At 39.4% G+C, this 25,092-nt stretch overlaps 1 protein-coding gene across 3 annotated transcripts in view; it reads left to right on the plus strand.

The window, feature by feature from the left end:
• DCAF1 (DDB1 and CUL4 associated factor 1) overlaps nt 1-25,092 on the plus strand; it is an 80,345-nt gene that overhangs the window by 2,940 nt on the left and 52,313 nt on the right. For all 3 annotated transcript variants that reach the window (XR_011075766.1, XM_068559108.1, XM_068559109.1), the window contains 4 exons: nt 1,801-1,918; nt 8,410-8,486; nt 10,608-10,681; nt 12,696-12,809. Coding sequence is in view for 2 of the 3 variants with exons in the window: in XM_068559108.1 (XP_068415209.1) it covers nt 1,809-1,918; nt 8,410-8,486; nt 10,608-10,681; nt 12,696-12,809 (375 nt within the window). In the remaining variant the exon portion in view is untranslated. The remainder of the gene's footprint in view (nt 1-1,800; nt 1,919-8,409; nt 8,487-10,607; nt 10,682-12,695; nt 12,810-25,092) is intronic.

Genomic DNA, 25,092 nt, shown 5'->3' on the forward strand with positions numbered 1-25,092 from the left:
AAATAAGGGCAGGGTGGTTGTGAAAATTCAGAATAATGTAAATAGATTACTTAACCACGTGTCTATCTCATACAGATATTCAGTAATTGGTAACTATTGTATCACTATTAGGCCATAAATTCTGCATACCACTTAAAGAACTCACTTTGGAACATGGTGAATTGAGTAATGTACCTTCACTGTCTTGTCTGTAACAAGATGACTGCACCTTTTGCATTTTGTTAATCTTTCATTGAGAGTAAAATGAATTATCACTGATATTATTATTTTAGTTTAAGTTTATATTTTCCCTGGGCAAGTGAATATTCCCAAAGTTATAATTATTTTTAGGCATAGTTAATTGGAAATTTAGAGAGTTGGTGGTAAATATATTTCTTTTGGTCTTGTGGTAGAAGAGTGAACAATAATCCTAGATGAGCTAGTAATGCCTTTGTGGACTGAAACTTTTTACAGAACAGTTGCTGTTTCTGTGAAAATACACATTTTGCATGGCAGGATTTGACATTTTGATCCTAAGACTGCTTTGGCAAAGAAGTTGATCTGTAAACCATCTAAACGTTTGGGTCTCATTTATTCCTTTTGGAGTACCTTATAAACCTCTCTTCCCAGTGTGGATGTCACATGCAGCTCCTTCAGAGCCTGTCTCACCTCCCTGTCCTTCTGTACCCCTGGGCTGATCACTCAACCCAGCAACTTTTTCTGCCTTTCTCCAGCCTCTTATCCTCCTTCCAGAAGATCAGCTGTGAGACAGATTAGGAAGGCTGAAGGATGAATGGGTTTATAATATTCTTTCTCAGCTTTCATGTTGGTAATGATATCCACTTCAGTTCTTGATCTGTTGTTAAGAATTAACAGGAATATGTTGCTTATCTTTCATAGAACTTTCCCTGAAGACTTACAAGAGCAAAATATTTCTGGGAGTAGTTTTTGCTGTATTCTGTATTTTAAAAAAAAAACCCTCAAAGGTTTGGACCTCAGAGTTCTAGACTTGGGATTATTATACATGTGGTGTATAGGTACAGGTTGTAGAGTGTTCTTGTGAAACCTTTCGTAAGCTGAAATGACTTGAAGAGGCAATTACCTTAGGACACATCTTGCTCACGGATGCACAGAAATTGAGATAAAGCACAGATGCTCACAGGCACAGTTCAAAGCTGTAACAGCTTGATGCTGAGTGTAGTTCCCATGGAAGGAGCTTGGCGGGGCCACTCTCACTGCTTGGGGTGCACACTGCCTTTATAATGGCTCGCTGCAAAGCAAACAACGCTGTTTTTGCTTTTCGCCTTTTTTCATAAAAGCAGAAGTCCTCTTCAGATTTCTTTGGGTTAGCAAAAACAGATACTAATGTAGTTCTTTCATAAAAATGAAGTGGCATAAAGCGAACTTCTCTGAAAAGCAGGGATAGCTGTATGTGTGTTTCTGAGGGGAGAAAGGAACCATAGGTTTTGTCTGATTCCCAGGAATTCCTGATCCTAGAAAGGTTAAGAATCATGATTTTGATCCAGTACCCTGTCTCATTTGACAGTCTAGCAAACTGAGGTTGAGAGAGATGAAAAGACTTGTTTGTCATGACTTGATGAGTATCCAGGCTCCCAATCCTGGGTTTCCCACTGTACCACAAATAAAATTATCTACAGGGTCCAAGGGTTAAATTTCCCATGCTTTTAGTTACTTCCCTTGCTTGCTCATCCCTTTTTTCCTCCCTCCTCACTTTTCTTTTCATAGGAAGTATGTCAAGTTTATTTGCCTGTGTTCATTTGTGTGTGTGTGGTTTTTTTTTTTTTTTTTTTGCTTCCTTAGGCCAAGTCATGACTACAGTAGCGGTACATGTGGACTCCAAAGCTGAGCTCACTACCCTGCTGGAGCAGTGGGAAAAGGAACATGGCAGTGGGCAGGACATGGTACCTATCCTTACCAGGTATGAACAATTAAGTTGTTTTTTTTTTTTAAAAAGGAAAAATTGGGAATTCCCTGGCAGTCCACTGCCGTGGGCCCAGGTTCAATCCCTGGTTGGGGAGCTAAGATCCTGCAAGCCACACGGCGTGGCCAAAAAAAAAAAAAAAAAGTTGGAGAATGGTATAGAACATTTTCACTTTGTGAATTCTTTTTGTTTTTTTTTCCATAGAAGTTTTTTTTAATGATTCTACTTAATAAAATATTTGTTTGCAGGAAGAAAAAAATTTCCCCAAAACTAGGAAAGCATTTTTAAAGCAATTTTTCAAATTACAATGTTAAACTCATCTCCAGCTCTGTAAAAGTATATGACACGAGATCTTTAAAGTTTCGCTGCATTTCAGGATTGTTCTTGGAAAAGATACTCTGCCAGAAAATCAATGGGGTCATTGGGTCTGACCTTACAACACTCATTCAGACCCTGCATAAGCGTTGGCATAACGTAGGCCATTAAATAGTTCCTCAAGAGAACAGACTGGGCCTTCAGTAATTCTCTTTCTTCTCTTTTCACTTCCTCTAGTTTATTCTCACTTCTCAGAGCAAAATAATTTCTGGCTGCCCAGATGAAGCAAAGTGAGAGAGAGGAAGGAAGGAAGGAAGGGAGAGAGGGAGGGAAAGAGAGAGAGACAGAAAGACAGAAGGAAAGAAGGAAGGAAAGAAAGGAGGAAGGAAGGAAGGCTCACTTCATGAATTCTCAATCCATTTTTTTCTCTGTCAGAACTAGTCTTTTATCTCTCTACTTCTTGAACCTTTTAAAATTTCTTCCCTTTCCTCTCAGGCCCTTTTGTTGTCATTCTCTTTCCTAGGTTCTTCTCCTGCCAGTGTTTTAGCGCCAAGGTTTTGTTTGCGGTTCTCTTCTCTCTTCACCCTAAGTATTCTACCTAGATAGTTTCATCTCTGTCCATGATTTAAAAAATTATTTTCATGTTAACTTTCAAATTTCTATTTTCACTTCAGACCCTTCTTTTTAAAAATTTCAGACCCATTTCTCAGCTGATGGGTGTACACATGTTTAACCTGGTTATTCCACAGACACCTGAAACATACTGTGTTCAAAGTAGAGCTTATCACCTTCATCCTACCTCCATCTTCATTCACAGCTTGTGCTTTTGTACTCCCTGCCTTGGTGTAAATAGTTATAAACTAAAAACTGAAAATCATTCTCCCTAGTGTATTCCTTTACTAGCACAACTTAGTCACCAAGCCCTGAGGGTTTCTGCTTCCTCTTCTTCCCCATTCCCACTTCCTTTATTAGGTATTGATCATGTCTTGACTGGCTCATTAGGCAGTGTGCATTATCCCTCTGTCTGCAGTTTACCCTCTTCTAATATATCATCCCCTTTGCTGAAAGATTTATCTTTTTCATACACAAATCTGATTGTCATACCTCAGCTCATAATTCTTCCCTGGCACCCTTTTCCTTCAGAATGAAATGTAATTTAGAGTGGCCTATGAGGCCATTTATGATTTAGTCTGTACCTCCTTTTTCTGCCTCATAGTGTTGTTCTTCAGAGAGGAATAGAACCATATTTTCCAGTGTCTGTGTGCCTTTACACTTGCTGTTTCTTTGGCCTGAAATGCCTTTCCTTGGTATATCTGCCTGGCAAGCTCTAGTCCTTTCAGGAAGCAGTTCAAGAATCATGTTTGTAAATACCATATGATATCACTTATATGTGAAATCTGAAATATGACACAAATGAACCTATCTATGAAACAGAAATGGAATCATGGACATAGAGAACAGACTGGTGGTTGCCAAGGGGGTTGGGGGAGGGATGCAGTGGGAGGTTGGGGCTAGCAGATGTAATCTTTTATATATAGAATGGATAAACAACCAGGTCCTACTGTATAGCACAGAGAATTATATTTAATATCCTGTGATAAACCATAATGGAAAAGAGTATTTGAAAAAAATGTATGTATATGTATATATATATATATAACTGAATCACTTTGCTGTACAGCAGTAATTAACACAACATTGTAAATCAGCTATACTTCAATTTAAAAAAGTCTTCCACCCATTTTAATTACTACTTGTATTATAATTATCTTTTTACATGTGTCTCCTCACTAAATTGTAAGTTTTTTTTGAAGTCAGGTACTACTCATTTTTATTGGTGTCTCCTTGTGTTTCCTCAGACACTGACTTGCCCAATGCTTGGTACATAGTAAACTGTGTGGGACATAATTTTGTTGAATGAATGTGTTAAGGAAGAAGAGAAAGTGAAAAAAAAAGGCTGGGTTGGGATGCCCATGGTTTTTCTAAGCAGGAAGCCTCTGGAACATGGGGTTCTTTAACATCTAATCTGTGATATCATAGCAGAGAAAAAAAACTTTGTTTATGCAATGATCTGTTTTCTAGGGATAAAGAGAACTATGATCTTATGAAAGTTTAAACAGGGATAAATGCTTTGTTCATAATTGCTCTTGATAGGTAGGGAACATGTGAAAGTACAGTTTTTTTTTTAGGGAAAGGTTTATTGCTGACTGGTGGAAAGTGGATTTTCATTTGTAGAGGCATTGGAGATTAAGAACTATTAATCACAAGCTACTTGAAGTGCAGCCACAGTGAATTTAAGAATCTTAAGTATTGTGCATTTAACGTGTGTGGATTATGATTGATGTACCTTTGAAAGGAGGAGAGAGTCATAAATGGGGTGTTAGTGGTAGATTCATTTAATTGCTCAAAAAAATATAAAATATAAAGTATTTTTTAATACTTTATTTTCGGGAATTCCCTGGCGGTCCAGTGGTTAGGACTCGGTGCTTCCACTGCTGGGGCCCGTATTCAGTCCCTGGGCAGGGATCCTGCAAGCTGCGTGGTGAGGCCAGAAAAAACCAAAAACCAAAAAACTTTATTTTCAGGATTATTTCATATTAATTATCATATTTGACCCTGAGCTTTGTCATTATGCTATGGTATTCAGCAGTGCAGAGCCTAAATGGAGGGACCCTATCTTCAAGGAGATAACCATCTGGGAGGCAACTAATGGTTCCAAAAAATGCATAGTAGTAGAAAATGGTATATAATGAAGTGCTAGATTGGCAGTGTGGTTTGTAAATATTCTAGGGGTTAGGAGAATGGAAAGAATTTGAATGAGTCCGTTTCTTCTATTCATTCAACAAATGTTTGAGGACCTTTTGTGTGTCAGAACTGTAGGAGACACTTCTCTGAACCTCAGCTTCTTCATTTGTCACTAAAGGTATGAGAGCTACATTGTTAAAAGATAGCCATCCTCTGAGCTGCTTGCAAAAGACTATAGGACTTCCCTGGTGGTGCAGTGGTTAAGAATCCGCCTGCAGTGCAGGGGACATGGGTTCGATCCCAGGTCTGGGAGGATCCCACATGCTGCGGAGCAACTAAACCCATGCACCACAACTACTGAGCCTGTGCTCTAGGGCCCGTGTGCTGCGACTACTGAAGCCCGCGCACCTAAAGCCCGTGCTCCACAACAAGAGAGGAGCCACCGCAACGAGAAGCCCGCGCACCACAACAAAGAGTACCCCCCTGCTTGCCGCAGCTAGAGAAAGCCTGCGCGCAGCAACAAAGACCCAACGTGGCCAAAACAAACAAAAAAACAAAACAAAAAACCCCAAAAGACTATAGCCAGGCAGTAGAAAGCTAAGGTTGAAATACTGGGTTTTAACTCCAATTCCAGTGGGCTTTCCAGTGTAGGATGTGGTAAAGGTTCCTTGGAACAAGGACTTGAAAGTTGGTAGAATATACCTTGATTGAAAGCAGAGACAAGGTTTTCTAGGAAAAGTTCAAACGTGACTGAAAAATGTATCTAGGGGCGAATGAACTGGGGCATGTTTTTGTGGCAGTGAGGAAATGGGCCCCACCAAAGTGGAGGGTGAATATAAGGTAGGAATGGAAGATAAAGTTATATGGAGCAAGATCTTAAAAAGATCTTTAAGGTTAGACTGGGACTTTAAGAGACAGTAGGATGAATTCGAAGTATAGTTTATTTTAGATAGGGGCAAAACTCTTACCATCCTTCAAATTGTGGGTCTGTTAGTTCACTGGCTATTTCCTAAATTACCTTCACATCTGTCATCCCTCTCACCCTGCAAACTGGCTTCAGTTTGGGTGTTTTGGTGTATTCCATGAAAAGCAAATGAATTTCAGGCTTACCTACTCCTTTACTGACTATTTTTTTAAATGATCTTTTGGCTATTTTCCTAAGAAAAATGTACAACTCTATAACTTGATTGACTTTTTATTTTTTATGTTGTTTTATTTATTATAATCAAGCCTTTGACTTAATTCTGTGAAAAAGGACTGGCATCGCGCCAAGCTGTGTGAGCTTAACCCAGGTTTTGTGGGGTTTTTTTTTTATATTATTGAGATATAATTTATAGTCGACCCACGGTTGCTTGAATCTGTGGATGTGGAGGGCCAACTGTACTATGCCATTTTATACAAAGGACTTGAGCATTAGAGGATTTTAGTATCCCTGGGAGGTCCTGGAACCAATTCCCTGTGGATACTGAGGGATGGATTGTTTACTTATAAAATCATCACCTAGATCAAATTATAGAACTTGAGTACTACCTCCAGAAGGCTCCCTCCTGCCCCATTGCATCAATATCTACCTTAGATTAATTTGTTTTCTATTTGTTATTGATTCCCAGTTTCCATAGGAACACCACCTAAATAGCTCTGACTTAAGTTCTGTTTTAAGCAGACTACATATATTAACTTTAACTTCAGGGAAACTCTGTAAGATAGGGACTGTTATCCTCATTTTACAGATTAGGCGCAGAGAGGTTAAATAACTTGACCGAAGTCACAAACAGGGGAAGAGATATGATTTGAACACTGGCCATCTGGCTCCAGAATCCATGTTTTTAACTTCTGCTGTGCTATGTTGCTTAGTTTCCACTGAAGATACTAGTAGATCTTATAATATGTAATTTAAAATACATTTTGTGTGGTCATCCTTTGTGGCAAAGAGAGTTTTCAGAGTTTAGGGGGAAAGGTAGAAAAGGTAGAAATACTTTTGAGGCTTGATGGGGAAAAATATACCAGAGTGGGCAAGAATTTTTGCAGGGAGCTTAACCCTTAAGACTAGAAAGTATGGTTTTGTGGAAATAAAGCATGCAGGAAAATTTGAGTTAGGATAGAGCATCCTAGATACTGGAGAGCATGAAAGCCTTTTATTTGATTGTCATTATAATAGGTTAAAATGTCAGTCCTTAGGGTACTCAGAAAGTGATTTTTCTTATTTAAAAAAAAAATGTGTGAATAAAAAAGAACAGTTGATAACATGCAACAACATGGATGACTCAACGTGCTGAGTGAAAGAAGTCAAACATAAAAAGAGTATATGTGGAGCTTCCCTGGTCGTGCAGTGGTTAAGAATCCGCTTGCCAATGCAGGGGACACGGGTTCCATCCCTGTTCCGGGAAGATCCCACATGCCGTGGAGCAACTAAGCCTGTGCGCCACAACTACTGAGCCTGCGCTCTAGAGCCCACGAGCTACAACTACTGAAGCCCGCATGCCTAGAGCCCGTGCTCCGCAGCAAGAGAAGCCCACGCACCACAACGAAGAGTAGCCCCCGCTCGCTGCAACTAGAGAAAGCCCGCACGCAGCAACGAAGACCCAACGCAGCCAAAAGTAAATAAATAAATAAAATAAATTAAAAAAAAAAGAGTATATGTGATTTCATTTATATGAAATTGTAGAACAGGCAAAACTAATCTTTAGTGAGAAAAAGTAGGTGAGTGGTTGCTTAGGGCAGGGGTGGGAACCTGGGTGGGTGGAAGAATGTTATAGGCTGAGGTAACAGCACCTAGAAAGGTCCTGAAGCAGTTACGAGTTTGGACTCTGAAGAGCAGGGAAGGCCATGTGACTGTAGCTTAATAAAGGAGGGGTGGAGGAGTACAAGAAGTGGTCATAGATGCAGACAAAAACCAGGTTACTGTAAACCTTGTAGTGCTTGGGTTTAATTTAAGTTGAGGGTAAGTCATTGAAAGTTGGAGGTGTATTGTGTCAGGTCAAGCATGGAAGCAAGAAACAAGGAGACCAGGGAAAAGCCTATTGCACGTAGTCCAGAAGTTGATAAAGGTGGTCTGGACAAGGGTAGGAATGGTCAAGATTTAAGGAAATGATTGAAGTCAGGAGATATTTTGTAGGTAGAGCTTATAGGAATTATTGCTGTGGGGGATGGGGAGAAAAAGGAAGGTTTTAATGATGACTCCTTGTTTTTGGCTTCTGAGGGGATAGTGCTATTTTTTGAGACAGGAGAGTTGGAGAGAAGAATGAATTTGGAAGTGGAAATTGTTTTATGAGATAGTTGTTTAGATCTTTATGTTTGTTAGGAAAATACCCTTTTTCTAATTTTTTGCTTTTATTTTGTACCTTGATTGTTTAATTGACTATCGTAGGTAGTGATACATTTTTTTTGTATGCTTGTCTAGAATTGACCCTGTCTTCTCTTTGTGCTAGGATGTCTGAATTGATTGAAAAAGAAACTGAAGAATATCGTAAGGGGGATCCAGACCCATTTGATGATCGACATCCTGGTGAGACTGTGTTCTCTTAAGCCTGGCTCTAATTTTCTTACAAAAGAAAACTGCTTAATATAAGGAATATTTTTCAATTGAAATAGAATTTATTTGTTAAAATATTGCTCAAGGTGGGGGCTCAGAGAGGAAAAATAAATTCCTGGAAAAATGGAAATACTTTTAATATTTACCTATTAAATGGAAGATTACTATTACTAGAAGCTAACTTAAAGGAACTGAATTATATAGATATACCTTATTGACTCAGTTGATACGATTACAAAGATGTAAAAAGAGAAATATGTTCTCTCTTTCTGACTTTTAAACCAAAAGATGTTATCCTCTGTGCCTTCATTTTTCTAACAACAATAATTATCCTTTTACTAACAGGGAGATGTGGTTGAGAATGCATTCAGTGCCTTGCTTTTAGTTATGAAATTGATGCTTGGAACCTTGAATAATGAATGAATGGATTTCTTGATGTCTACTTTAGTGTTCCAACAGCTAAAATATGCCATCTCATGTTAATGTGGTTTTCTTTTGGGCTAATTTAATTAGAGCCATGACAAACCAGACTGCTTTGGCATGGAATTTGCTGTAATACAGAACTGTATGGGACTTGAGACTGCTATTTTATGTTCTCTCTAAGGTAGATTACCAGTGGGCAAAGCTTATGTCGTGTGGGCCCACACTGCATATACATTTTCTCTTTGTAAAACCAGGAGTCCTTTTTGGAGAGAAGAGTCTGAGATTTTGTATGTGGAGAGATAATGAGAATGAGTGGGACTTATAAAAATAAGAACATTGTATAGCCACCCAAATGTTCCAGGGTTTATTTCTGTTTCTTAGACTTTTATTCCCAAATGTAAGTAAGCTAAGCATTTCAGATTGAGTGTCCAGTTGTTTATGTGATGTTACCTGCTGCTCTTGTCCTAGACATCCCCACTTGTGACTTTGAGAATGGCTATTGAACTCACATCTTCAGTAAGGCAATCAGAGCATGAAATAGTAGGAAAGTGAAAAGAAATTAAGTTAATTCTTGAGATTGTGAAAAGAATTAAAGAGATGATCATGCTTAGTGACATTGCCTTGGAAAGGATAAAATGATAACGAGGAAGAAGGGAGAGAAGAATGCCTTTTTTCAGTAGAAATTTAAAGACAGTTTTTTTCCTTCCTAACTTATGTTAAGTCATATTTGTCATTAGGCATAATTTCTGTTAATAAAAACAAGGGTCACAGTTTCATCTTTTATAAAGAGAGAAAGTTAAGTAATCTGAGGTCCACGTTTGTTTTTATGGTACCATTCTCTAACTTCTGTTTTTGTGAATTACTTTGGGATATTAATTACAGCTTGGTAAAAACTTTATATCAGCAGCTTATATCTTTTCTTCATCCTAAATTGTATCCTTTGACTAAATTTGCCACTCTGAAAGGAAAATTAAATAGATGATATCTGTTTTAAAAGCAAACCAGTAATTTTCCCAACCATTAACTAATTCTTTTACATTTAGGCTGTGTGTTGAGTAAATCCTAGGTTCCTGGCCTCCTTTCTTTCCCCAGGAGCTCAGAAGTTAAGATGACCAGGTTTATTTTATCTCTAGAATTGGTGGTTGCTTGGTGGGATTCCCCCTGTCCCCCAAACCTGGAGTGTCATTACAGGTTTGAGGACACATCTCTGCTGCTGTTGGCATTATAGTTGAGAGATTGGACTTGGAGCCTGTCTTCTCCAGGCCACTCATCAAAAGAAGCTGTGCTTCCTTCCTTTCTTTGTCTGGGAAGTCATGGGTTTTCTTTCTCTTAGGCTCCTTTATGATTCTTTTGTAGACCTTGTATACTCTTAGTGATACTGGTCTGGGTCTAGTGCTTATTTATTTAATTCAGCATTGATGTGTAGGCAATATGCTGGGAGATGGGAAGGTTAGAGAGCAGTGTCTCAAATTTTTTATTGTCATTTTTAATTTTAAAGAATGTTCCTTATGAAATCTGATTCATCAAAAGAATCTTTTCTTTGTTTCTGTTAATTTTTGCTGGCCTTTTAATAGGACTTAAACAACCCAGGTGCCTTTCCAGAGGTCTGAGTTGCTTGACTGGGATGACTTACTCATTCCTTTGTTTGTTCCTCCCCTCTTCTTTTGGTAGGTCGAGCTGATCCAGAGTGTATGCTGGGCCACTTGCTGAGAATACTCTTCAAGAATGATGATTTCATGAATGCAGTAGGTTTGCTTCTTACTTTTCTCCAGAGATTATCATCAGCAGATGCTGTACCTTTATTGTTTTTTTGTAAATAGTCTGTTTTCTCCTGAGGCCTTGACAAAGTTGGGAATTGAGTGGGTAGCTTTTTAAATTTGGTATTGGTTCAGTGAAATAGACTACTCATGGACTTCTTTATTACCAAAGTCCTGGTTGTGGCCAAGGTGTTTTCTCTTTGGTGTGTACTTTGTTCAGTTGAATATTGGTGAGGGTTCCCAAGGCATCTGTGCTCATTCTGGGGTGAGATGATTTTGAGTTTGGGAATATAGGAGTTCTCTTGGGTTCCTGAATAGAAAAATAAGAGTGATATGTACCGTATGATTCTGCACTGACACTATGGGTGTGTGCATCGGGCATGTGGAGGGAGAGAAAGGTGCCTTATTTAATTCCGGTCTGTTGAGGAGTAAATGAGGGTAAAAAAAAAAAAAAAGTATGTATTACTCACAGCTCCTGAACATAGTAATTATTCAATAAATTGTGGCTGTTAGTGACTTTGGAGGTGGAATAGCATGATGCTTGAGAGCATGGGCTTTGGGGTCCATGTTTTGGATTTAAGTGCACTCTTCATTGACATTTTGATCTTTAGGCAACTTAAGCCTCTCCAAGCTTTATTTTCTCGAAGCTTTATTTCCCTAATCTATAAAATAGGGATGATAGTTCTTACCTTAAAATGTTTTTGTAATCCTTGAATGAAATTAAGCATGAAAAGTGCTTAGTGCAGAACCTGGCACATGAGGGCTCAGTAATTATTAGCTATTATTTTTATCTGTATTATATTAATGCCCAATTTTATTTCTTTATCATTGGTGTCTCTTCTCTGCTTCAGATCACTTCCAGCTGCCTTCTAGACGTTCCCACATGAATATTTCCCACAGGCACCTTGAATTCTGCATGTCTAATTGTTTGCCCCACAGTCTGTTTCTCTTATGCTCTAGCTCAGTAGTGGTGTCCTTTCCTAGCCAGCTGGAAGTTATCCTTTATTCCTCTAAGCTTTTTTATTCAGTGAACTTACAGGTCTTATTGTGCCCTCCCCCTTAACCTTCACAAATCCCTCCACTTCTTTCTGCCCTTGTTGCCAGACCTTAGGTTAGCTACCACCATCTCTTGATACTGCAATAGCCTCTTAATTGGTTTCTCTTCTTATCTTGTCCCAACCCATTCTTTACTTATATCCCGAAAATCTTTATCAAATGCAAAAAATGATCATGGCAGTCTCTTGCTTAAAATCCATTAGTGCTTTCCCATTGCTCTCAAGATAAATTTTAAATTTTTTATTTTGGTTTATAAACCCAATCTCATGGCCTCTGTTCTCTCATTTTCAGTTCCTGACCTTTGGCCCTCCTCTCTTTCCCACTCCTCCTTAGCTATTCCTACTTGTCCTTCATGTTCTCGCTTCTGTAGCATCCTGTACTTAATGATATTTGTTTTTCCAGCTGTCACCTCTTTTGGATTATGAACCCTTTGATGGTGGGACTTTGTCTTATTCACTGTTGTATACCCAGCAATAGAACACAGTGCCACTTAGAGATCCAGTATTTATTTGATGAGTGCCAAAAGGAAAGTTTTATTGATACATTTATATATATAAAATATAAAACTCAAATTTTTTCGTTAACTATTGTCAAGAATCAGGGAGGGGTGAGGGGAGGCTTATCTTGCCCTGTTTTATCCTTCTGAAAAAGTGTATATGAGGATGGGGGGTGTTTTCTTTGTGATACTCCTTGAGCTTTAATTTCTATGGTTGCTGAGTTGTTTTAGGGGGATTTGACTTTAAAGTGGCAGAATAAATTATATGGTATTATCATGGCTCAGCAGGATCATAACTATTTCTAATAATTAGAGGTTTAATTAGTAATGTTAGGTATAGTCTTCTTTAATACCCTTTAGGCAAGCTATGGGAATGTATTAAGGATTTATTAGATGTTATTAATTTGATTGGGTTGAATTTCAGATGAGAAGTACTCCTTTTCTTTACAGCTGGTGAATGCGTATGTGATGACAAGCCGAGAGCCCCCTTTAAACACTGCCGCTTGCAGACTCCTACTGGACATCATGCCAGGGCTAGAAACTGCTGTCGTCTTTCAAGAAAAGGTACTTACTAAAAAGAAAAGTCAACATTTTATTTTTTAGTTGAATGCTGATCTGTTTTTCTTTGTTAAAATAATTGTTATAGTTTTTTCTTACTATAGTAGTAATCTATATTATAGAATCTTAAGGAATTAAGACACAATAAAAAAAATTTTTAAATAACTATTTTAATGAGTACTTGCTGCTTGGGTGCTGTAGTCTTTTTTAAAATCTTAAGATCATATGTTTTTAGATACGGATTTGTGGATTTAACGATTTATGATCTTATTCAAACTCTTATTCCTTTTTTTTTTTTTTTATTGGAATGTAGGTGCTTTACAACGTTGTGTTAGTTTCTGCTGTATAGCAGAGTGAATCAGTTATACATATATGTATATCCACTCTTTTTTAGATTTCCTTCCCATTTAGGTCACCACAGAGCACTGAGTATAGTTCCCTGTGCTATACAGTAGGTTCTCATTAGTTATCTGTTTTGTATATAGTAGCATATATGTATCATTCCCAATCTCCCAATTCATCCCACCCTCCCTTCCCCCTTGGTAACGATAAGTTTGTTTTCTACATCTGTGACTCTATTTCTGCGTTGCAAATAAGTTCATCTGTACCATTTTTGTAGATTTCACATACAAGCGATATTATACGGTATTTGTCTTTCTCTTTATGACTTCACTCTGTATGACAATCTCTAGGTCCATCCACGTCACTGCAAATGATGTTATTTCGTTCCCTTTTTTTTTTAAATTAATTTATTTATTTTTGGCTGTGTTGGGTCTTCGTTTCTGTGCGAGGGCTTTCTCTAGTTGCGGCAAGCGGGGGCCACTCTTCATCGCGGTGTGCGGGCCTCTCACTATCGTGGCCTCTCCTGTTGCGGAGCACAGGCTTGAGATGCGCAGGCTCAGTAGTTGTGGCTCACGGGCCTAGTTGCTCCGTGGCATGTGGGATCTTCCCAGACCAGGGCTCGAACCCTTGTCCCCTGCATTAGCAGGCAGATTCTCAACCACTGCGCCACCAGGGAAGCCCTATTTCGTTCCTTTTTATGGCTGAGTAATATTCCATTGTATATATGTATCACATCTTCTTTATCCATTCCTCTGTCAGTGGACATTTAGCTTGCTTCCATGTCTTGGCTATTGTAAATAGTGCTGCAGGGAATGTCGGGGTGCATGTATCTTTTTGAATTATGGTTTGTTTCTGCGTATATGCCCATAGTGGGATTGCTGGGTCACATGGTAGTTCTATTTTTAGTTTTTTTTAAGGAACCTCCATACTGTTCTCCATAGTGGCTGTACCAATTTACATTCCCATCAACAGTGTAGGAGGGTTCCCTTTTCTCCACACCCTCTTCAGCATTTATTGTTTGTAGATTTTTTAATGTTGGTGATTCTGACTGATGTGAGGTTACCTCATTGTAATTTTGATTTGCATTTCTCTAATAATTCACACTCTTATTCTTAATGATGAGTAGTCGTCCCCGGTGATGGGGACATTCTGTTCTGAGGAAGGCTGTCCTATTCTTGACAGTATTTAATATTCACTCTGAAGGCTGTGCTGTGCTGTGTTTTATGCTATGTGCTGGGAATATTTTGTCAGCAAGATAGGAGCTTACATTTATATGTTTGGAAGAACAGAGACAAACTGATAATTTCAAGTAAGGATAAGTGCTATGAAGACCAGAAAATGGTAATTTGTTAGCGACTGTGTATATTTCAATTGTCAAAAATTAGTTGCTGTGTTTTTAGAAGTAATGTCGATATTTTGTCTCTTAGCATTAAGAATTTCAGTGTGAATTGCGTATGCCATATAGCTTTCTTTGCTTTTAAAGACACTAAAAATTTAATCTTCTGAAAAAATCTGGAAGTCTCAGTATAGTTAAATGCATAAGCCGAGCAAAAGATCTGGAAACAGATTTTCTTAACTTTTAAGAAAATTTTATTACAGAATTGTACCACATAATGTATTTTAGAGAATAACATTGTTATTAATGCTATAGTTTGCAGTATTGTGTAGACTAGATTTAAAAATCTCTAATTAGCTACCACTGTGGGAGACCAAAAAAATCTATCTCCTGTCAAAAATGTTTTAATGTGAGTTCTTTTTTTTTTTTATGTGAGTTCGTTTGAAAAGCAGGATGAAAATGAAGCACTTACAGCAGTGTATTTGTTATATGCAAGATTTATAGAAGATTACAGATGATTTTACTGTGCTTTGTAAAAGTTTCCTGGTTGTCATTGTAGGAAAATCATCTCTGATTCTTTATAGTTTTATTGTATGTTTAGAATGAAGTGAATACCCTCTGGATGTTGGAAGCATGAAGGGATATTTTGAATAATAAAGCTCTCTGCAAGAACAGTTTTGTATTTTTATTTTATTTATTTATTTATTTTCAATAAATTTATTTATTTATTTATTTGCCTGCATTGGGTCTTTGTTGCTGCGCGCAGGCTTTCTCTAGTTGAGGCGAGCGGGGGCTACTCTTTGTTGCGGTGAGCAGGCTTCTCATTGTGGTGGTTCTCTTGTTGTGGAACACGAGCTCTAGGCGAGTGGGCTTCAGTAGTTGTGGCTCATGGGCTCTAGAGCGCAGGCTCAGTAGTTGTGGTGCGTGGGCTTAGTTGCTCCTGGACATGTGGGATCTTCCTTGACCAGGGCTTGAAACCATGTCCCCTGCATTGACAGGCAGATTCTTAACCACCGCACCACCAGGGAAGTCCTAGAACAGTTTTGTTTCTTAATAACTGGTTTTATATTAAGTTGAAAGAAGTGAATTATTCAAAGATAATCATAATTAGGTTGGAAATAACATTGCCTTGAATCCAATGTCCTAGAGCGTGGATTATAAACCTCTTTAACCTTGTGAGACCTTACCGCTGGATTATATGATGTTCTTTACCTTTCAGAAATATCCTATGCACATATTTTGGTGTGAATCAATGTTTTACTTCTTTAAAAACATTTAATTATAGTGTGTAAATTAATGAGTCAGAAATCATTATTTTTGGGGACTTCCCTGGCGGTCCAGTGGTTAAGACTCCACACTTCCACTGCAGGGGGCACAGGGTCGATCCCTGGTCAGGGGACTTAGATTCTGCATTCTGCGCAGTGCAGCCCCCCCGCCCCCCCAAAAAAAAAGAAGAAGAAAAAGAAAACAAAATCATTATTTTTAGACAGATTGGCAACTGGTGTTTCACAAAGCTACAGTTAAGACTCATTGCTTTAGGGCTTCCCTGGTGGCACAGTGGTTAAGAATCCGCCTGCCAGTGCAGGGGACACGGGTTAGAGCCCTGGTCTGGGAAGATCCCACATGCCACGGAGCAGCTAAGCCCATGCGCCACAACTACTGAGCCTGCGCTCTAGAGCTCTGCAACAAGAGAAGCCACTGCAATGAGAGGCCTGCGCACCGCAACGAAGAGTAGCCCCTACTCGCCTCAACTAGAGAAAATCTGCGTGCAACAATGCAGACCCAGTGTAGCCAAAAATAAATAAAATAAAATAAATAAATTTATTAAAAAAAAAGATTCACTGCTTTAGAGCAGTGTTTCTCAAACTTTCTGAACCGATAGTTACACATTTTACTTTTTTTTTTTTCCAAAAGCTGGGTACATTTTGTTTTCCATTGCAACCCATACATTATATGTATCAGAGAGTTTTCTTGAACATTGTTTACCCCTTTGTGTAGTGCATCCTTATAGTTTCTATTTCATTTCTTTTTAAGAGCTGGTTGTAAGTTACTAAATTGATTGTATTCTAGCTGCTGTTTAAAAAAGTTGCTGGATTGTACTTTCACAGATGCTGAAATAGCTTTAAATTTTATTTTGTTTTATTGTTTTCTGTTTATGCTTGCTGCTCTTTTTTTTTAAGTATAGTTGATTTACAATGCTGTGTTAATTTCTGCTGTACAGCAAGGTGACTCATTTGTATACATATATAGATTCTTTTTTTTTTTTTTAATATTCTTTTCCATTATGGTTTATCCCAGGAGACTGGATATAGTTCCCTGTGCTATACAGTAGGACCTTGTTGTTTGTCTGTTCTAAATGTAATAGTTTGCATCTGCTAACCCCAAATTCCCAGTCCATCCCTCTCCCTCCCTCCACGCCCCTTGGTAACCACAAGTCTGTTCTCTATGTCTGTGAGTCTGTTTCTGTTTTGTAGATGGGCTCATTTGTGCCATATTTTAGATTCCACATATAAGTGATATCACGTGATATTTGTCTTTCTCTGTCTGACTTTACTTAGTATGATAATCTCAGGTTGTATCCATGTTGCTGCAAATGTCATAATTTCGTTCTGTTTTATGGCTGAGTCGTATTTCGTTATATATATGTACCACATCTTCTTTATCCATTCATCTGTCGACGGACCTTTTGGTTGTTTCCATGTTTTGGCTATTGTGAATAGTGCTGCTATGAACATAGGGGTACCTGTATCTTTTTATTTATTTATTTTTGGCTGTGTTGGGTCTTTGTTGCTGCATGTGGGCTTTCTCTAGTTGCGACGAGTGGGGGCTTCTCTTCGTTGCATTGCGCGGGCTTCTCATTGCGGTGGCTTCTCTTGCTGCGGAGCACGGGCCCTAGGTGCGTGGGCTTCAGTAGTTGTGGCACGTGGGCTCAGTGGTTGTGGCTCGCGGGCCCTAGAGTGCAGGCACAGTAGTTGTGGCTCATGGGCTTAGTTGCTCCACGGCATGTGGGATCGTCGTGGAGCAGGGCTCAAACCTGTGTCCCTTATATTGGCAGGCGGATTCTTAACCACTGTGCCGCCAGGGAAGCCCCTGTCTTTTTGAATTATAATTTTGTCTGGGTATATGCCCAAGAGTGGGATTGCTGGATCATATGGTAACTGTATTTTTACTTTGCTGAGGAACCTCCATACTATTTTCCAGTATAGTGGCTGCACCAACTTACATTACCACCAACATTGTAGGAGGGTGCCCTTTTTTCTCCACACCCTCTCCAGCATTTGTTATTTGTAGACTTAAAAAAAAAAAAAGATAAATAAATAAATAAATGGCTGTGTTGCGTCTTCATTCTGCACGCAGGCTCTCTCTAGTTGCAGCGAGCAGGGGCTACTCTTCATTGCAGTGCGCAGGCTTCTCATTGCGGTGGCTTCTCTTGTCGTGGAGCTCTAGGCACACGGGCTTCAGTAGTTGTGGCACGCAGGCTCTAGAGCGCAGGCTCAGTAGTTGTGGCACACGGGCTTAGTTGCTCCGCAGCATGTGGGATCTTCCTGGACCAGGGCTTGAACCTGTGTCCCCTGCATTGGCAGGCGGATTCTTAACCACTATGCCACCAGGGAAGTCCCTGTTATTTGTAGACTTTTTAACGATGGCAATTCTGACTGGTGTGAGGTGGTACCTCATTTTAATTTTGTTCTACATTTCTCTAATAATTAGTGATGTTGAGCATCTTTTCATGTGCCTACTGACCATCTGCATGTCTTCTTTGGAGAAATGTCTATTAAGATCTTCTGTCGATTTTTCAATTGGGTTGTTTGTTTTTTTGTTGAGTTGTATGAGCTGTTTGTATATTTTGGAGATTAAGCAGTTTTGGTCGCATCATTTCAAATATTTTCTCCCATTCTGTAGGTTTTTCATTTTTTTTTTTTTTTAACATTTATTTATTTATTTGGCTGTGCTGCTTCTTAGTTGCCATGTGTGGGATCTTCGTTGCCGCGTGTGGGATCTTCCTTGCCACATGTGGGATCCTTGTTGCTGTGTACAGGATCTTCAGTTGCAACATGTGGGATCTTTTAGTTGTGGCATGCGAACTCTTAGTTGCAGCATGTGGGATCTAGTTTCCTGACCAGGGATTGAACCTGGGCCCCCTGCATTGGGAGTGTGGAGTCTTAGCCACTGGACCACCAGGGAAGTCCCTCATTTCTTTTAAATGATTTCCTTTGCTGTGCAAAAGCTTTTAAGTTTGATTAGGTCCCATTTTATTTTTGTTTTTATTTCTGTTGCCTTGGGAGACTGACTTAAGAAACCATTGGTACAATTTATGTCAGAGAATGTTTAGCCTGTGCTTTCTTCTAGGAGTTTATGGTATTATGTCTTATGTTCAAGTCTTTAAGCCATTTTGAGTATTTTTGTGCATGGTGTGAGTGTGTGTCCTGACTTCACTGATTTTCATGTGGCTGTCCTAACTTCACTGATTTACATGTGGCTGTCCAACTTTCCCAGTACCACTTGCTGAAGAGACTGTCTTTTTCCCATTTTATAGTCTTGCTTCCTTTGTCCACGATTAATTGAATGTAGGTGTGTAAGTTTATTTTTGGGCTCTCTATTCTGTTCCATTGATCCATATGTCTGTTTTTGTACTGATACCACACTGTTTTGATTACTGTACCTTTGTAGTATTGTCTGAAGCCTGGGAGAGTTATGCCTCCTGCTTTGTATTTTTTCCTCAGGATTGCTTTGGCAATTCTGGGTCTTTTATGGCTCCATATGAATTTTTGCATTATTTGTTCTAGTTCTGCAAAAAATGTCATGGGTAATTTGATAGGGGTTGCTTTAAATCTGTGGATTGCTTTGGGTAGTATTGCCATTTTAATAATATTAATTCTTCCAATCCAAGAGCATGGGATATCTTTCCATTTCTTTGCATTCTCTTTAATTTCCTTTAGTAATGTTTTATAGTTCTCAGCATGTAAGTCTTTCACTTCCTTGGTCAGGTTTATTCCTAGGTATTTTATGTTTTTTTGGTGTGATTTTAAAAGGTCTTGTTTTTATACATTCTCTTTCTGATATTTCGTTGGTTTTTTAAAAATATATTTATTTATTTATTTAGCTGTGTCGGGTCTTAGTTGTGGCACTCTGGATCTTCATTGCGGCACGCAGGATCTTTCATTGCGGCGCATGCTGTTCATTGTGGTGCACAGACTCTAGAGAGCATGGGCTCAGTAGTTGTGGTGAGCAAGCTCTCTAGTTGTGGCACATGGGCTCCAGACTCTGCGGGCTTAGTAGTTGTGCCGCACGGGCTCCATGGCCCGCGGACTGTCCAGTTGTGGCGCATGGGCTCTAGGGCATGCAGGCTCAGTAGTTGACAGCACACAGGCTTAGTTGCCCTGCGGCATGTGGGATCTTAGTTCCCCGACCAGGGATCGCACCTGCGTCCCCTGCATTGGATGGCGGATTCTTAAGCACTGGACCACCAGAGAAGTCCCTGATATTTCATCATTAGTGTCAAGAAATTTATGCAACCGATTTCTGAATGTTAATCTTGTATCCTGCTACTTTTCTGAATTCCTTCATAAGATCTAGTCGTTTTATTGTGGAATTCTTAGGATTTTCTATATATAGTATCATGTCATCTGCATTTAGTGACAATTTTACCTCTTCCCTTCCAATTTGGATACCTTTTATTTTTCTTGTCGGATTGCTGTGGCTAGGACTTCCAATACTATGTTGAATAGCAGTGGTAAGAGTGGGCATCCTTGTCTTGTTCCAGGTTTTAGTGGGAAGGCTTTCAGCTTTTCACCACTGAGTATTATATTGGCTGTGGGTTTGTCATAAATGGCTTTTATTATGTTGAGATATGTTCCCTCTATACTCACTTTGGTAAAAGTTTTTATCATGGATGATGTTGAGTTTTGCCAAATGCTTTTTCTGCATCTATTGAGATAATCACGTGGTTTTTGACTTTTCTTTTGTTTATGTGGTGTATTACATTGATTGCTTTGCAGATGTTGAACCGTTCTTGTGAACTTGGGATGAATCCCACTTGGTTGTGGTGTACGATCTTTTTTATGTGTTGTTGGATTCAGTTCGCTAATATTTTGTTGAGAATTTTTGCGTCTATGTTCATCAAAGATATTGGCCTGTAATTTTCTTTTTTGTTGGTATCTTTGTCTGATTTTGGTATCAGGGTGATGGTGACTTCATAGAATGTCTTTGGGAGTGTTTCCTCCTCTTCAGTCTTTTGGAAGAGTTTTAGAAGAATCAGTGTAAGTTCTTCTTTGTATGTTTGGTAGAATTTGCCTGTGAAGGCACCTGGTCCTGGACTTTTGTTTGTAGGGAGTTTTTTAAATTACAGATTCTACTTCACTTCTAGTCGTCAGTCTGTTCAGATCATCTCTTTCTTCTTGATTCAATTTTGGTGGGCTGTATGTTTGTAGAAAGTTGTCTATTTCTTGTAGGTTGTCAAATTTGTTGGCATATAATTGTTCATATTATTCTTCTATGGTTTTTTTGTATTTCTATGGTACCAGCTGAGATTTCTCCTTTTTCATTTCTTATTTTATTTGGGTTCTTGCTCTTTTCTTCTTGGTGAGCCTGGCCAGAGGTTTGTCAATTTTGTTTACCCTTTCAAAGAACCAGCTCTTGGTTTCTTTTTTTTGGGGGGTCACGCTGCATGGCTTGTGGGATCCTAGTTCCCTGACCAGCGATTGAACCTGGGCCCTCAGCAGTGAAAGTGCGGAGTCCTAACCACTGGACCACTAGGGAATTCCCTTTCTGTTGTTTTTTAAACCTCTATTTTATTTATTTCCACTCTGATCTTTATTGTTTTCTTCCTTCTGCTGACTATGGGTTTCATTTGTCCTTTTTCTAATTCTTTCAAGTGGTAGGTTAGGTTGTTTATTTGAGACTTTTCTTGTTTTTTGAGTAAGGCCTGTGTCACTATGAACTTCCCTCTAAGAACTGCTTTTGCTGCATCCCATGGATTTTGTATGGTTGTGTTTTCATTGTTGCTTTTCTCAAGGTATTTTTTAAATTTCCTTTTTGATTTCCTTGTTGACCCATTGGCTTTCCTAGTATGTGGTCAGTCCTAGAGAGAGTGTTCCATGTGCACTTGAAAAGAATGTGTATTGCGGTTTTTTTTTGGATGTAATATCCTGAAAATATCAATTAAATCTAAGTGTTGTATCATTTAGGATCTCTGTTGCCTTATTGATTTTCTGTCTAGAAGATCTCTTCATTGATGTGAGTGGGGTGTTAAAAGTCTCCTATTATATTCCCATCAATTTCTCCTGTTATGTCTGTATTTGTTTTACGTATTTGGTTGCTCTTGTATCAGTCGCACATATGTTGACAAAGTGTAAAATCTTCTTCTTATATTGATCCTTTTACTGTTATATAGTGTCCTTCTTTATCTTTCTTATGGCCTTTGTTTTATTTTTTTAATTTTTAAAATATTTATTTATTTATTTATTTTGGCTGCACTGGGTGTTAGTTGCGGCACGTGGGATCTTAGTTGCAGCATGTGGACTTCTTGGTTGCGACATGCAGACTGGACTCTTAGTTGTGGCATGAGGACTCTTAGTTGCGGCATGCGGACTGTTTAGTTGCGGCATGCATGCGGTATCTAGTTCCCCGACCAGGGATCGAACCTGGGCTCCCTGCATTGGCACAGAGTCTTACACATTGGACCACCAGGGAAGTCCTTGGCCTTTGTTTTAAAGTCTGTTTTGTCTGCTAGGAATATTGTAGCTCCTGCTTTCTTGTCATTTCTGTTTGCATGAAATGAAATACCTTTTTCCATCCCCTCACTTTCAGTGTGTGTCCTTTGCCCTAAGATGGGTCTCTTGTAGGTCGAATATTGTAGGCTCTTGTTTTTTTAATCCAGTCTGCCACTCTTTGTTTTTGATTGGAGCATTCGGTCCATTGACATTTAAGGTAATATTGATACATATATATTTATTGCCATTTTAAACTTTGTTTTCAGCTGTTTCTATATTCCTTGTTTGTTCCTTGTTCTTTTTGTTTTTCTTTTTGGGGTTTGATGATTTCTTTTTGTTTTATGCTTGGGTTGTTTTTGGTTTTTGTGAATCTATTGTATGTTTTTGATTTGTGGTTGCCCTGTTTTTCAAGTATGTTAACCCCTTCCTAGTTCTGCTTGCTTTAGACTGATAGTCATATAGGCCCAAACACATTCTAAAAAAAAAAAATCTACATTTTCTTAGTCCTTCCCCAAATTTTATGATTTTGATGTCCTTTTTTTACATCTTCATCTTTATCCTTTTGCTGTTCCTTGCATTTATGATCACTTTCACAAATAGGTGGTGGTTTTTTTTTCCTTTTTGATTTGTATATTAGCTAATTTAAGTGATTTACTTTCCAGTTGCTATCTCCCTGTATCTTCCTGCTTCTTTTAGAGAAGACCTTTCAATATTTCTTTTAGGATAGATTTAGTATTGCTGTATTCTTTTAGTTTTTGCTTGTCAGAGAAATTATTTCTCCTCCTATTCTAAATGATAATTTTGCTGGGTAGAGTATTCTAGGTTGCAGATTTTTCCTGTTCAAGACTTTGAATATATTTTGCCACTCCCTTCTGGCCTGCAGCATTTCTGTAGAGAAATCAGCTGATAGCCATATTGGGCCTTCCCTTGTAATTAACTCTTTGTTTTTCTCTTGCTGCCTTTAGTATTCTCTCTTTATCTTTAACTTTTGCCATTTTTATTATCATATATCTTGGTATGTAGGTCTGTCTGGGTTCATCTTGTTTGGGACCCTCTGTGCTTCGTATATGTGGATATCTGTTTCCTTCTTTAAGTTTGGGAAGTTTTCAGCCATAATTTCTTCAGATACATTTTCAATCCCCTTTTCTCTTTCTTCTCCCTCTGGAATCCCTGTTATGTGTATTTTGGCATGGTTTATATTATCCCATAGGTCTGTTAATGTTGCTTTCATTTTTTTTTCATTTGTTTTTCTTTTTTAAAAATTAACTAATTAATTAATTTGGATGTGCTGGGTCTTAGTTGCGGCATGTGGGATCTTTGTTGCCGTGTGCGGGGTCTTCATTTCGGTGTGTGGGATCTTTAGTTGCGGCATGCGGGTCTTAGTTGCGGCATCCAGGATCTTTTTTTTTAGTTGTGGCACGTGGGATTTTTAGTTGCGGCATGCAGGATCTTTTAGTTGCAGCATGCGGCTCTTAGTTGCGGCATGCGGGATCTAGTTCCCTGACCAGGGATCAAACCCGGGCCCCCTGCATGGGGAGCGTGGAGTCTTAACTGCTGGACCACCAGGGATATCCCTCATTTGGTTTTCTGTCTACTCTTTTGTTTGGGTAATTTCTATTATTCTATCTTGCAGATCACTTATTCTTTCTTCTGCATTATTTATTTTGCTATTCGTTGCATTTAGCTTAGATTTCTCCTCAGCAAATGAATTTTCTAATTTTTCTTGTCTCCTCCTTATAGTTTCTAGTTCCTTTTTACAGTAATCTGCATTTCTGTTAAAAACCTTTCTTAGTTCCTTCACTATTTTCATTACCTCCTTTTTGAACTCGGTGTCTGTTAGACTGAAGAGGTCTGTTTCTTTGTTTGTTCCTTCAGGGGAATTCTCTTGGTCTTTTAATTGGGAGTGGTTCCTCTGCTTCTTCATTTTGCTTATATTTCTCTTACTCTGTGAGTTTAAGAGATACAAATACCTACAGTAGTCTTGGAGGGCTATTTATTATGGGAGCGTCCCTGCATAGCTTGTGTGGGTTTAATATTTTTTTGGTCTGAGGGCTGTTTTTGGTTTGGGTGCTTGCTGTTTCTTTCCTCCGCATGTGCTGGTCATTATCCCCTTGTTAGGGGGTATGCAGGCCTGCAGCCCGCTCATGGGACCCTTGGTGCCAGTGGGCTGCATGTGCTTCCGGGGAGGCGGGGGCATTGGTTGGTGCCAGGTTTTGGGACCCTTGGCCAGCCGTCCATGCCTGACTCTGGAGTCCAAGATGGCAGCGGCAGCTATTGCCCACCCCTGGAGCTTGTGTAGGTGGTGCCCTGCTGCCTGAGAGAGGGCGTGGAGAAAGAAGCTCCTGTGGCAGGCCCACCCTTCTCCTCGTGGGCCCCCCAACAATGGTGCCTTGCCCCTCTGGGGGGCCCAGGCTTCCTCCCATAGTCCCTCGGTTATAGCGCACCACACCCTAGCCCCCTCAGGCTGTCACCATGCAGCCAGCCCCAGTCCTCTTCCCGGTTCTGACCTTCAAAGCACAAGCCTCAGCACTCAGCCCCTGACCCCCTCAGTGGAAGAGTGAGCATCTTGGGCTGGGGAGTGCCAGGTGGCAGCACCGACTGGCTGTGCTGGTGTCTCTCCTCTTTGCCCTCTGCAAACTGGTTGCTGCACTCTCCCCTGAGGCTCCGGAGCTCCCCCTCCATTCGGGCTGTTCTCCCTGCCAGTGAGGGGACTTCCCAGTGTGTGGAAACCTTTCCTTTTTCACAGTTCTCTCCCAAGTATGCAGGTGCTGTCCCGTTTCCTTTCGTGCTTTTTTTTTTCTTTTGTCCTACCCAGTTACATGGAGATTTTCTAGCCCTTTTTGAAGTCTGAGGTCTTCTGCCAGCATTCAGTAGGTGTTCTGTGAGAATCGTTCCACAT

This window comes from Eschrichtius robustus, chromosome 12 (assembly GCF_028021215.1).
Source record: "Eschrichtius robustus isolate mEscRob2 chromosome 12, mEscRob2.pri, whole genome shotgun sequence".
In the NCBI taxonomy this organism is placed as follows: domain Eukaryota; kingdom Metazoa; phylum Chordata; class Mammalia; order Artiodactyla; family Eschrichtiidae; genus Eschrichtius; species Eschrichtius robustus.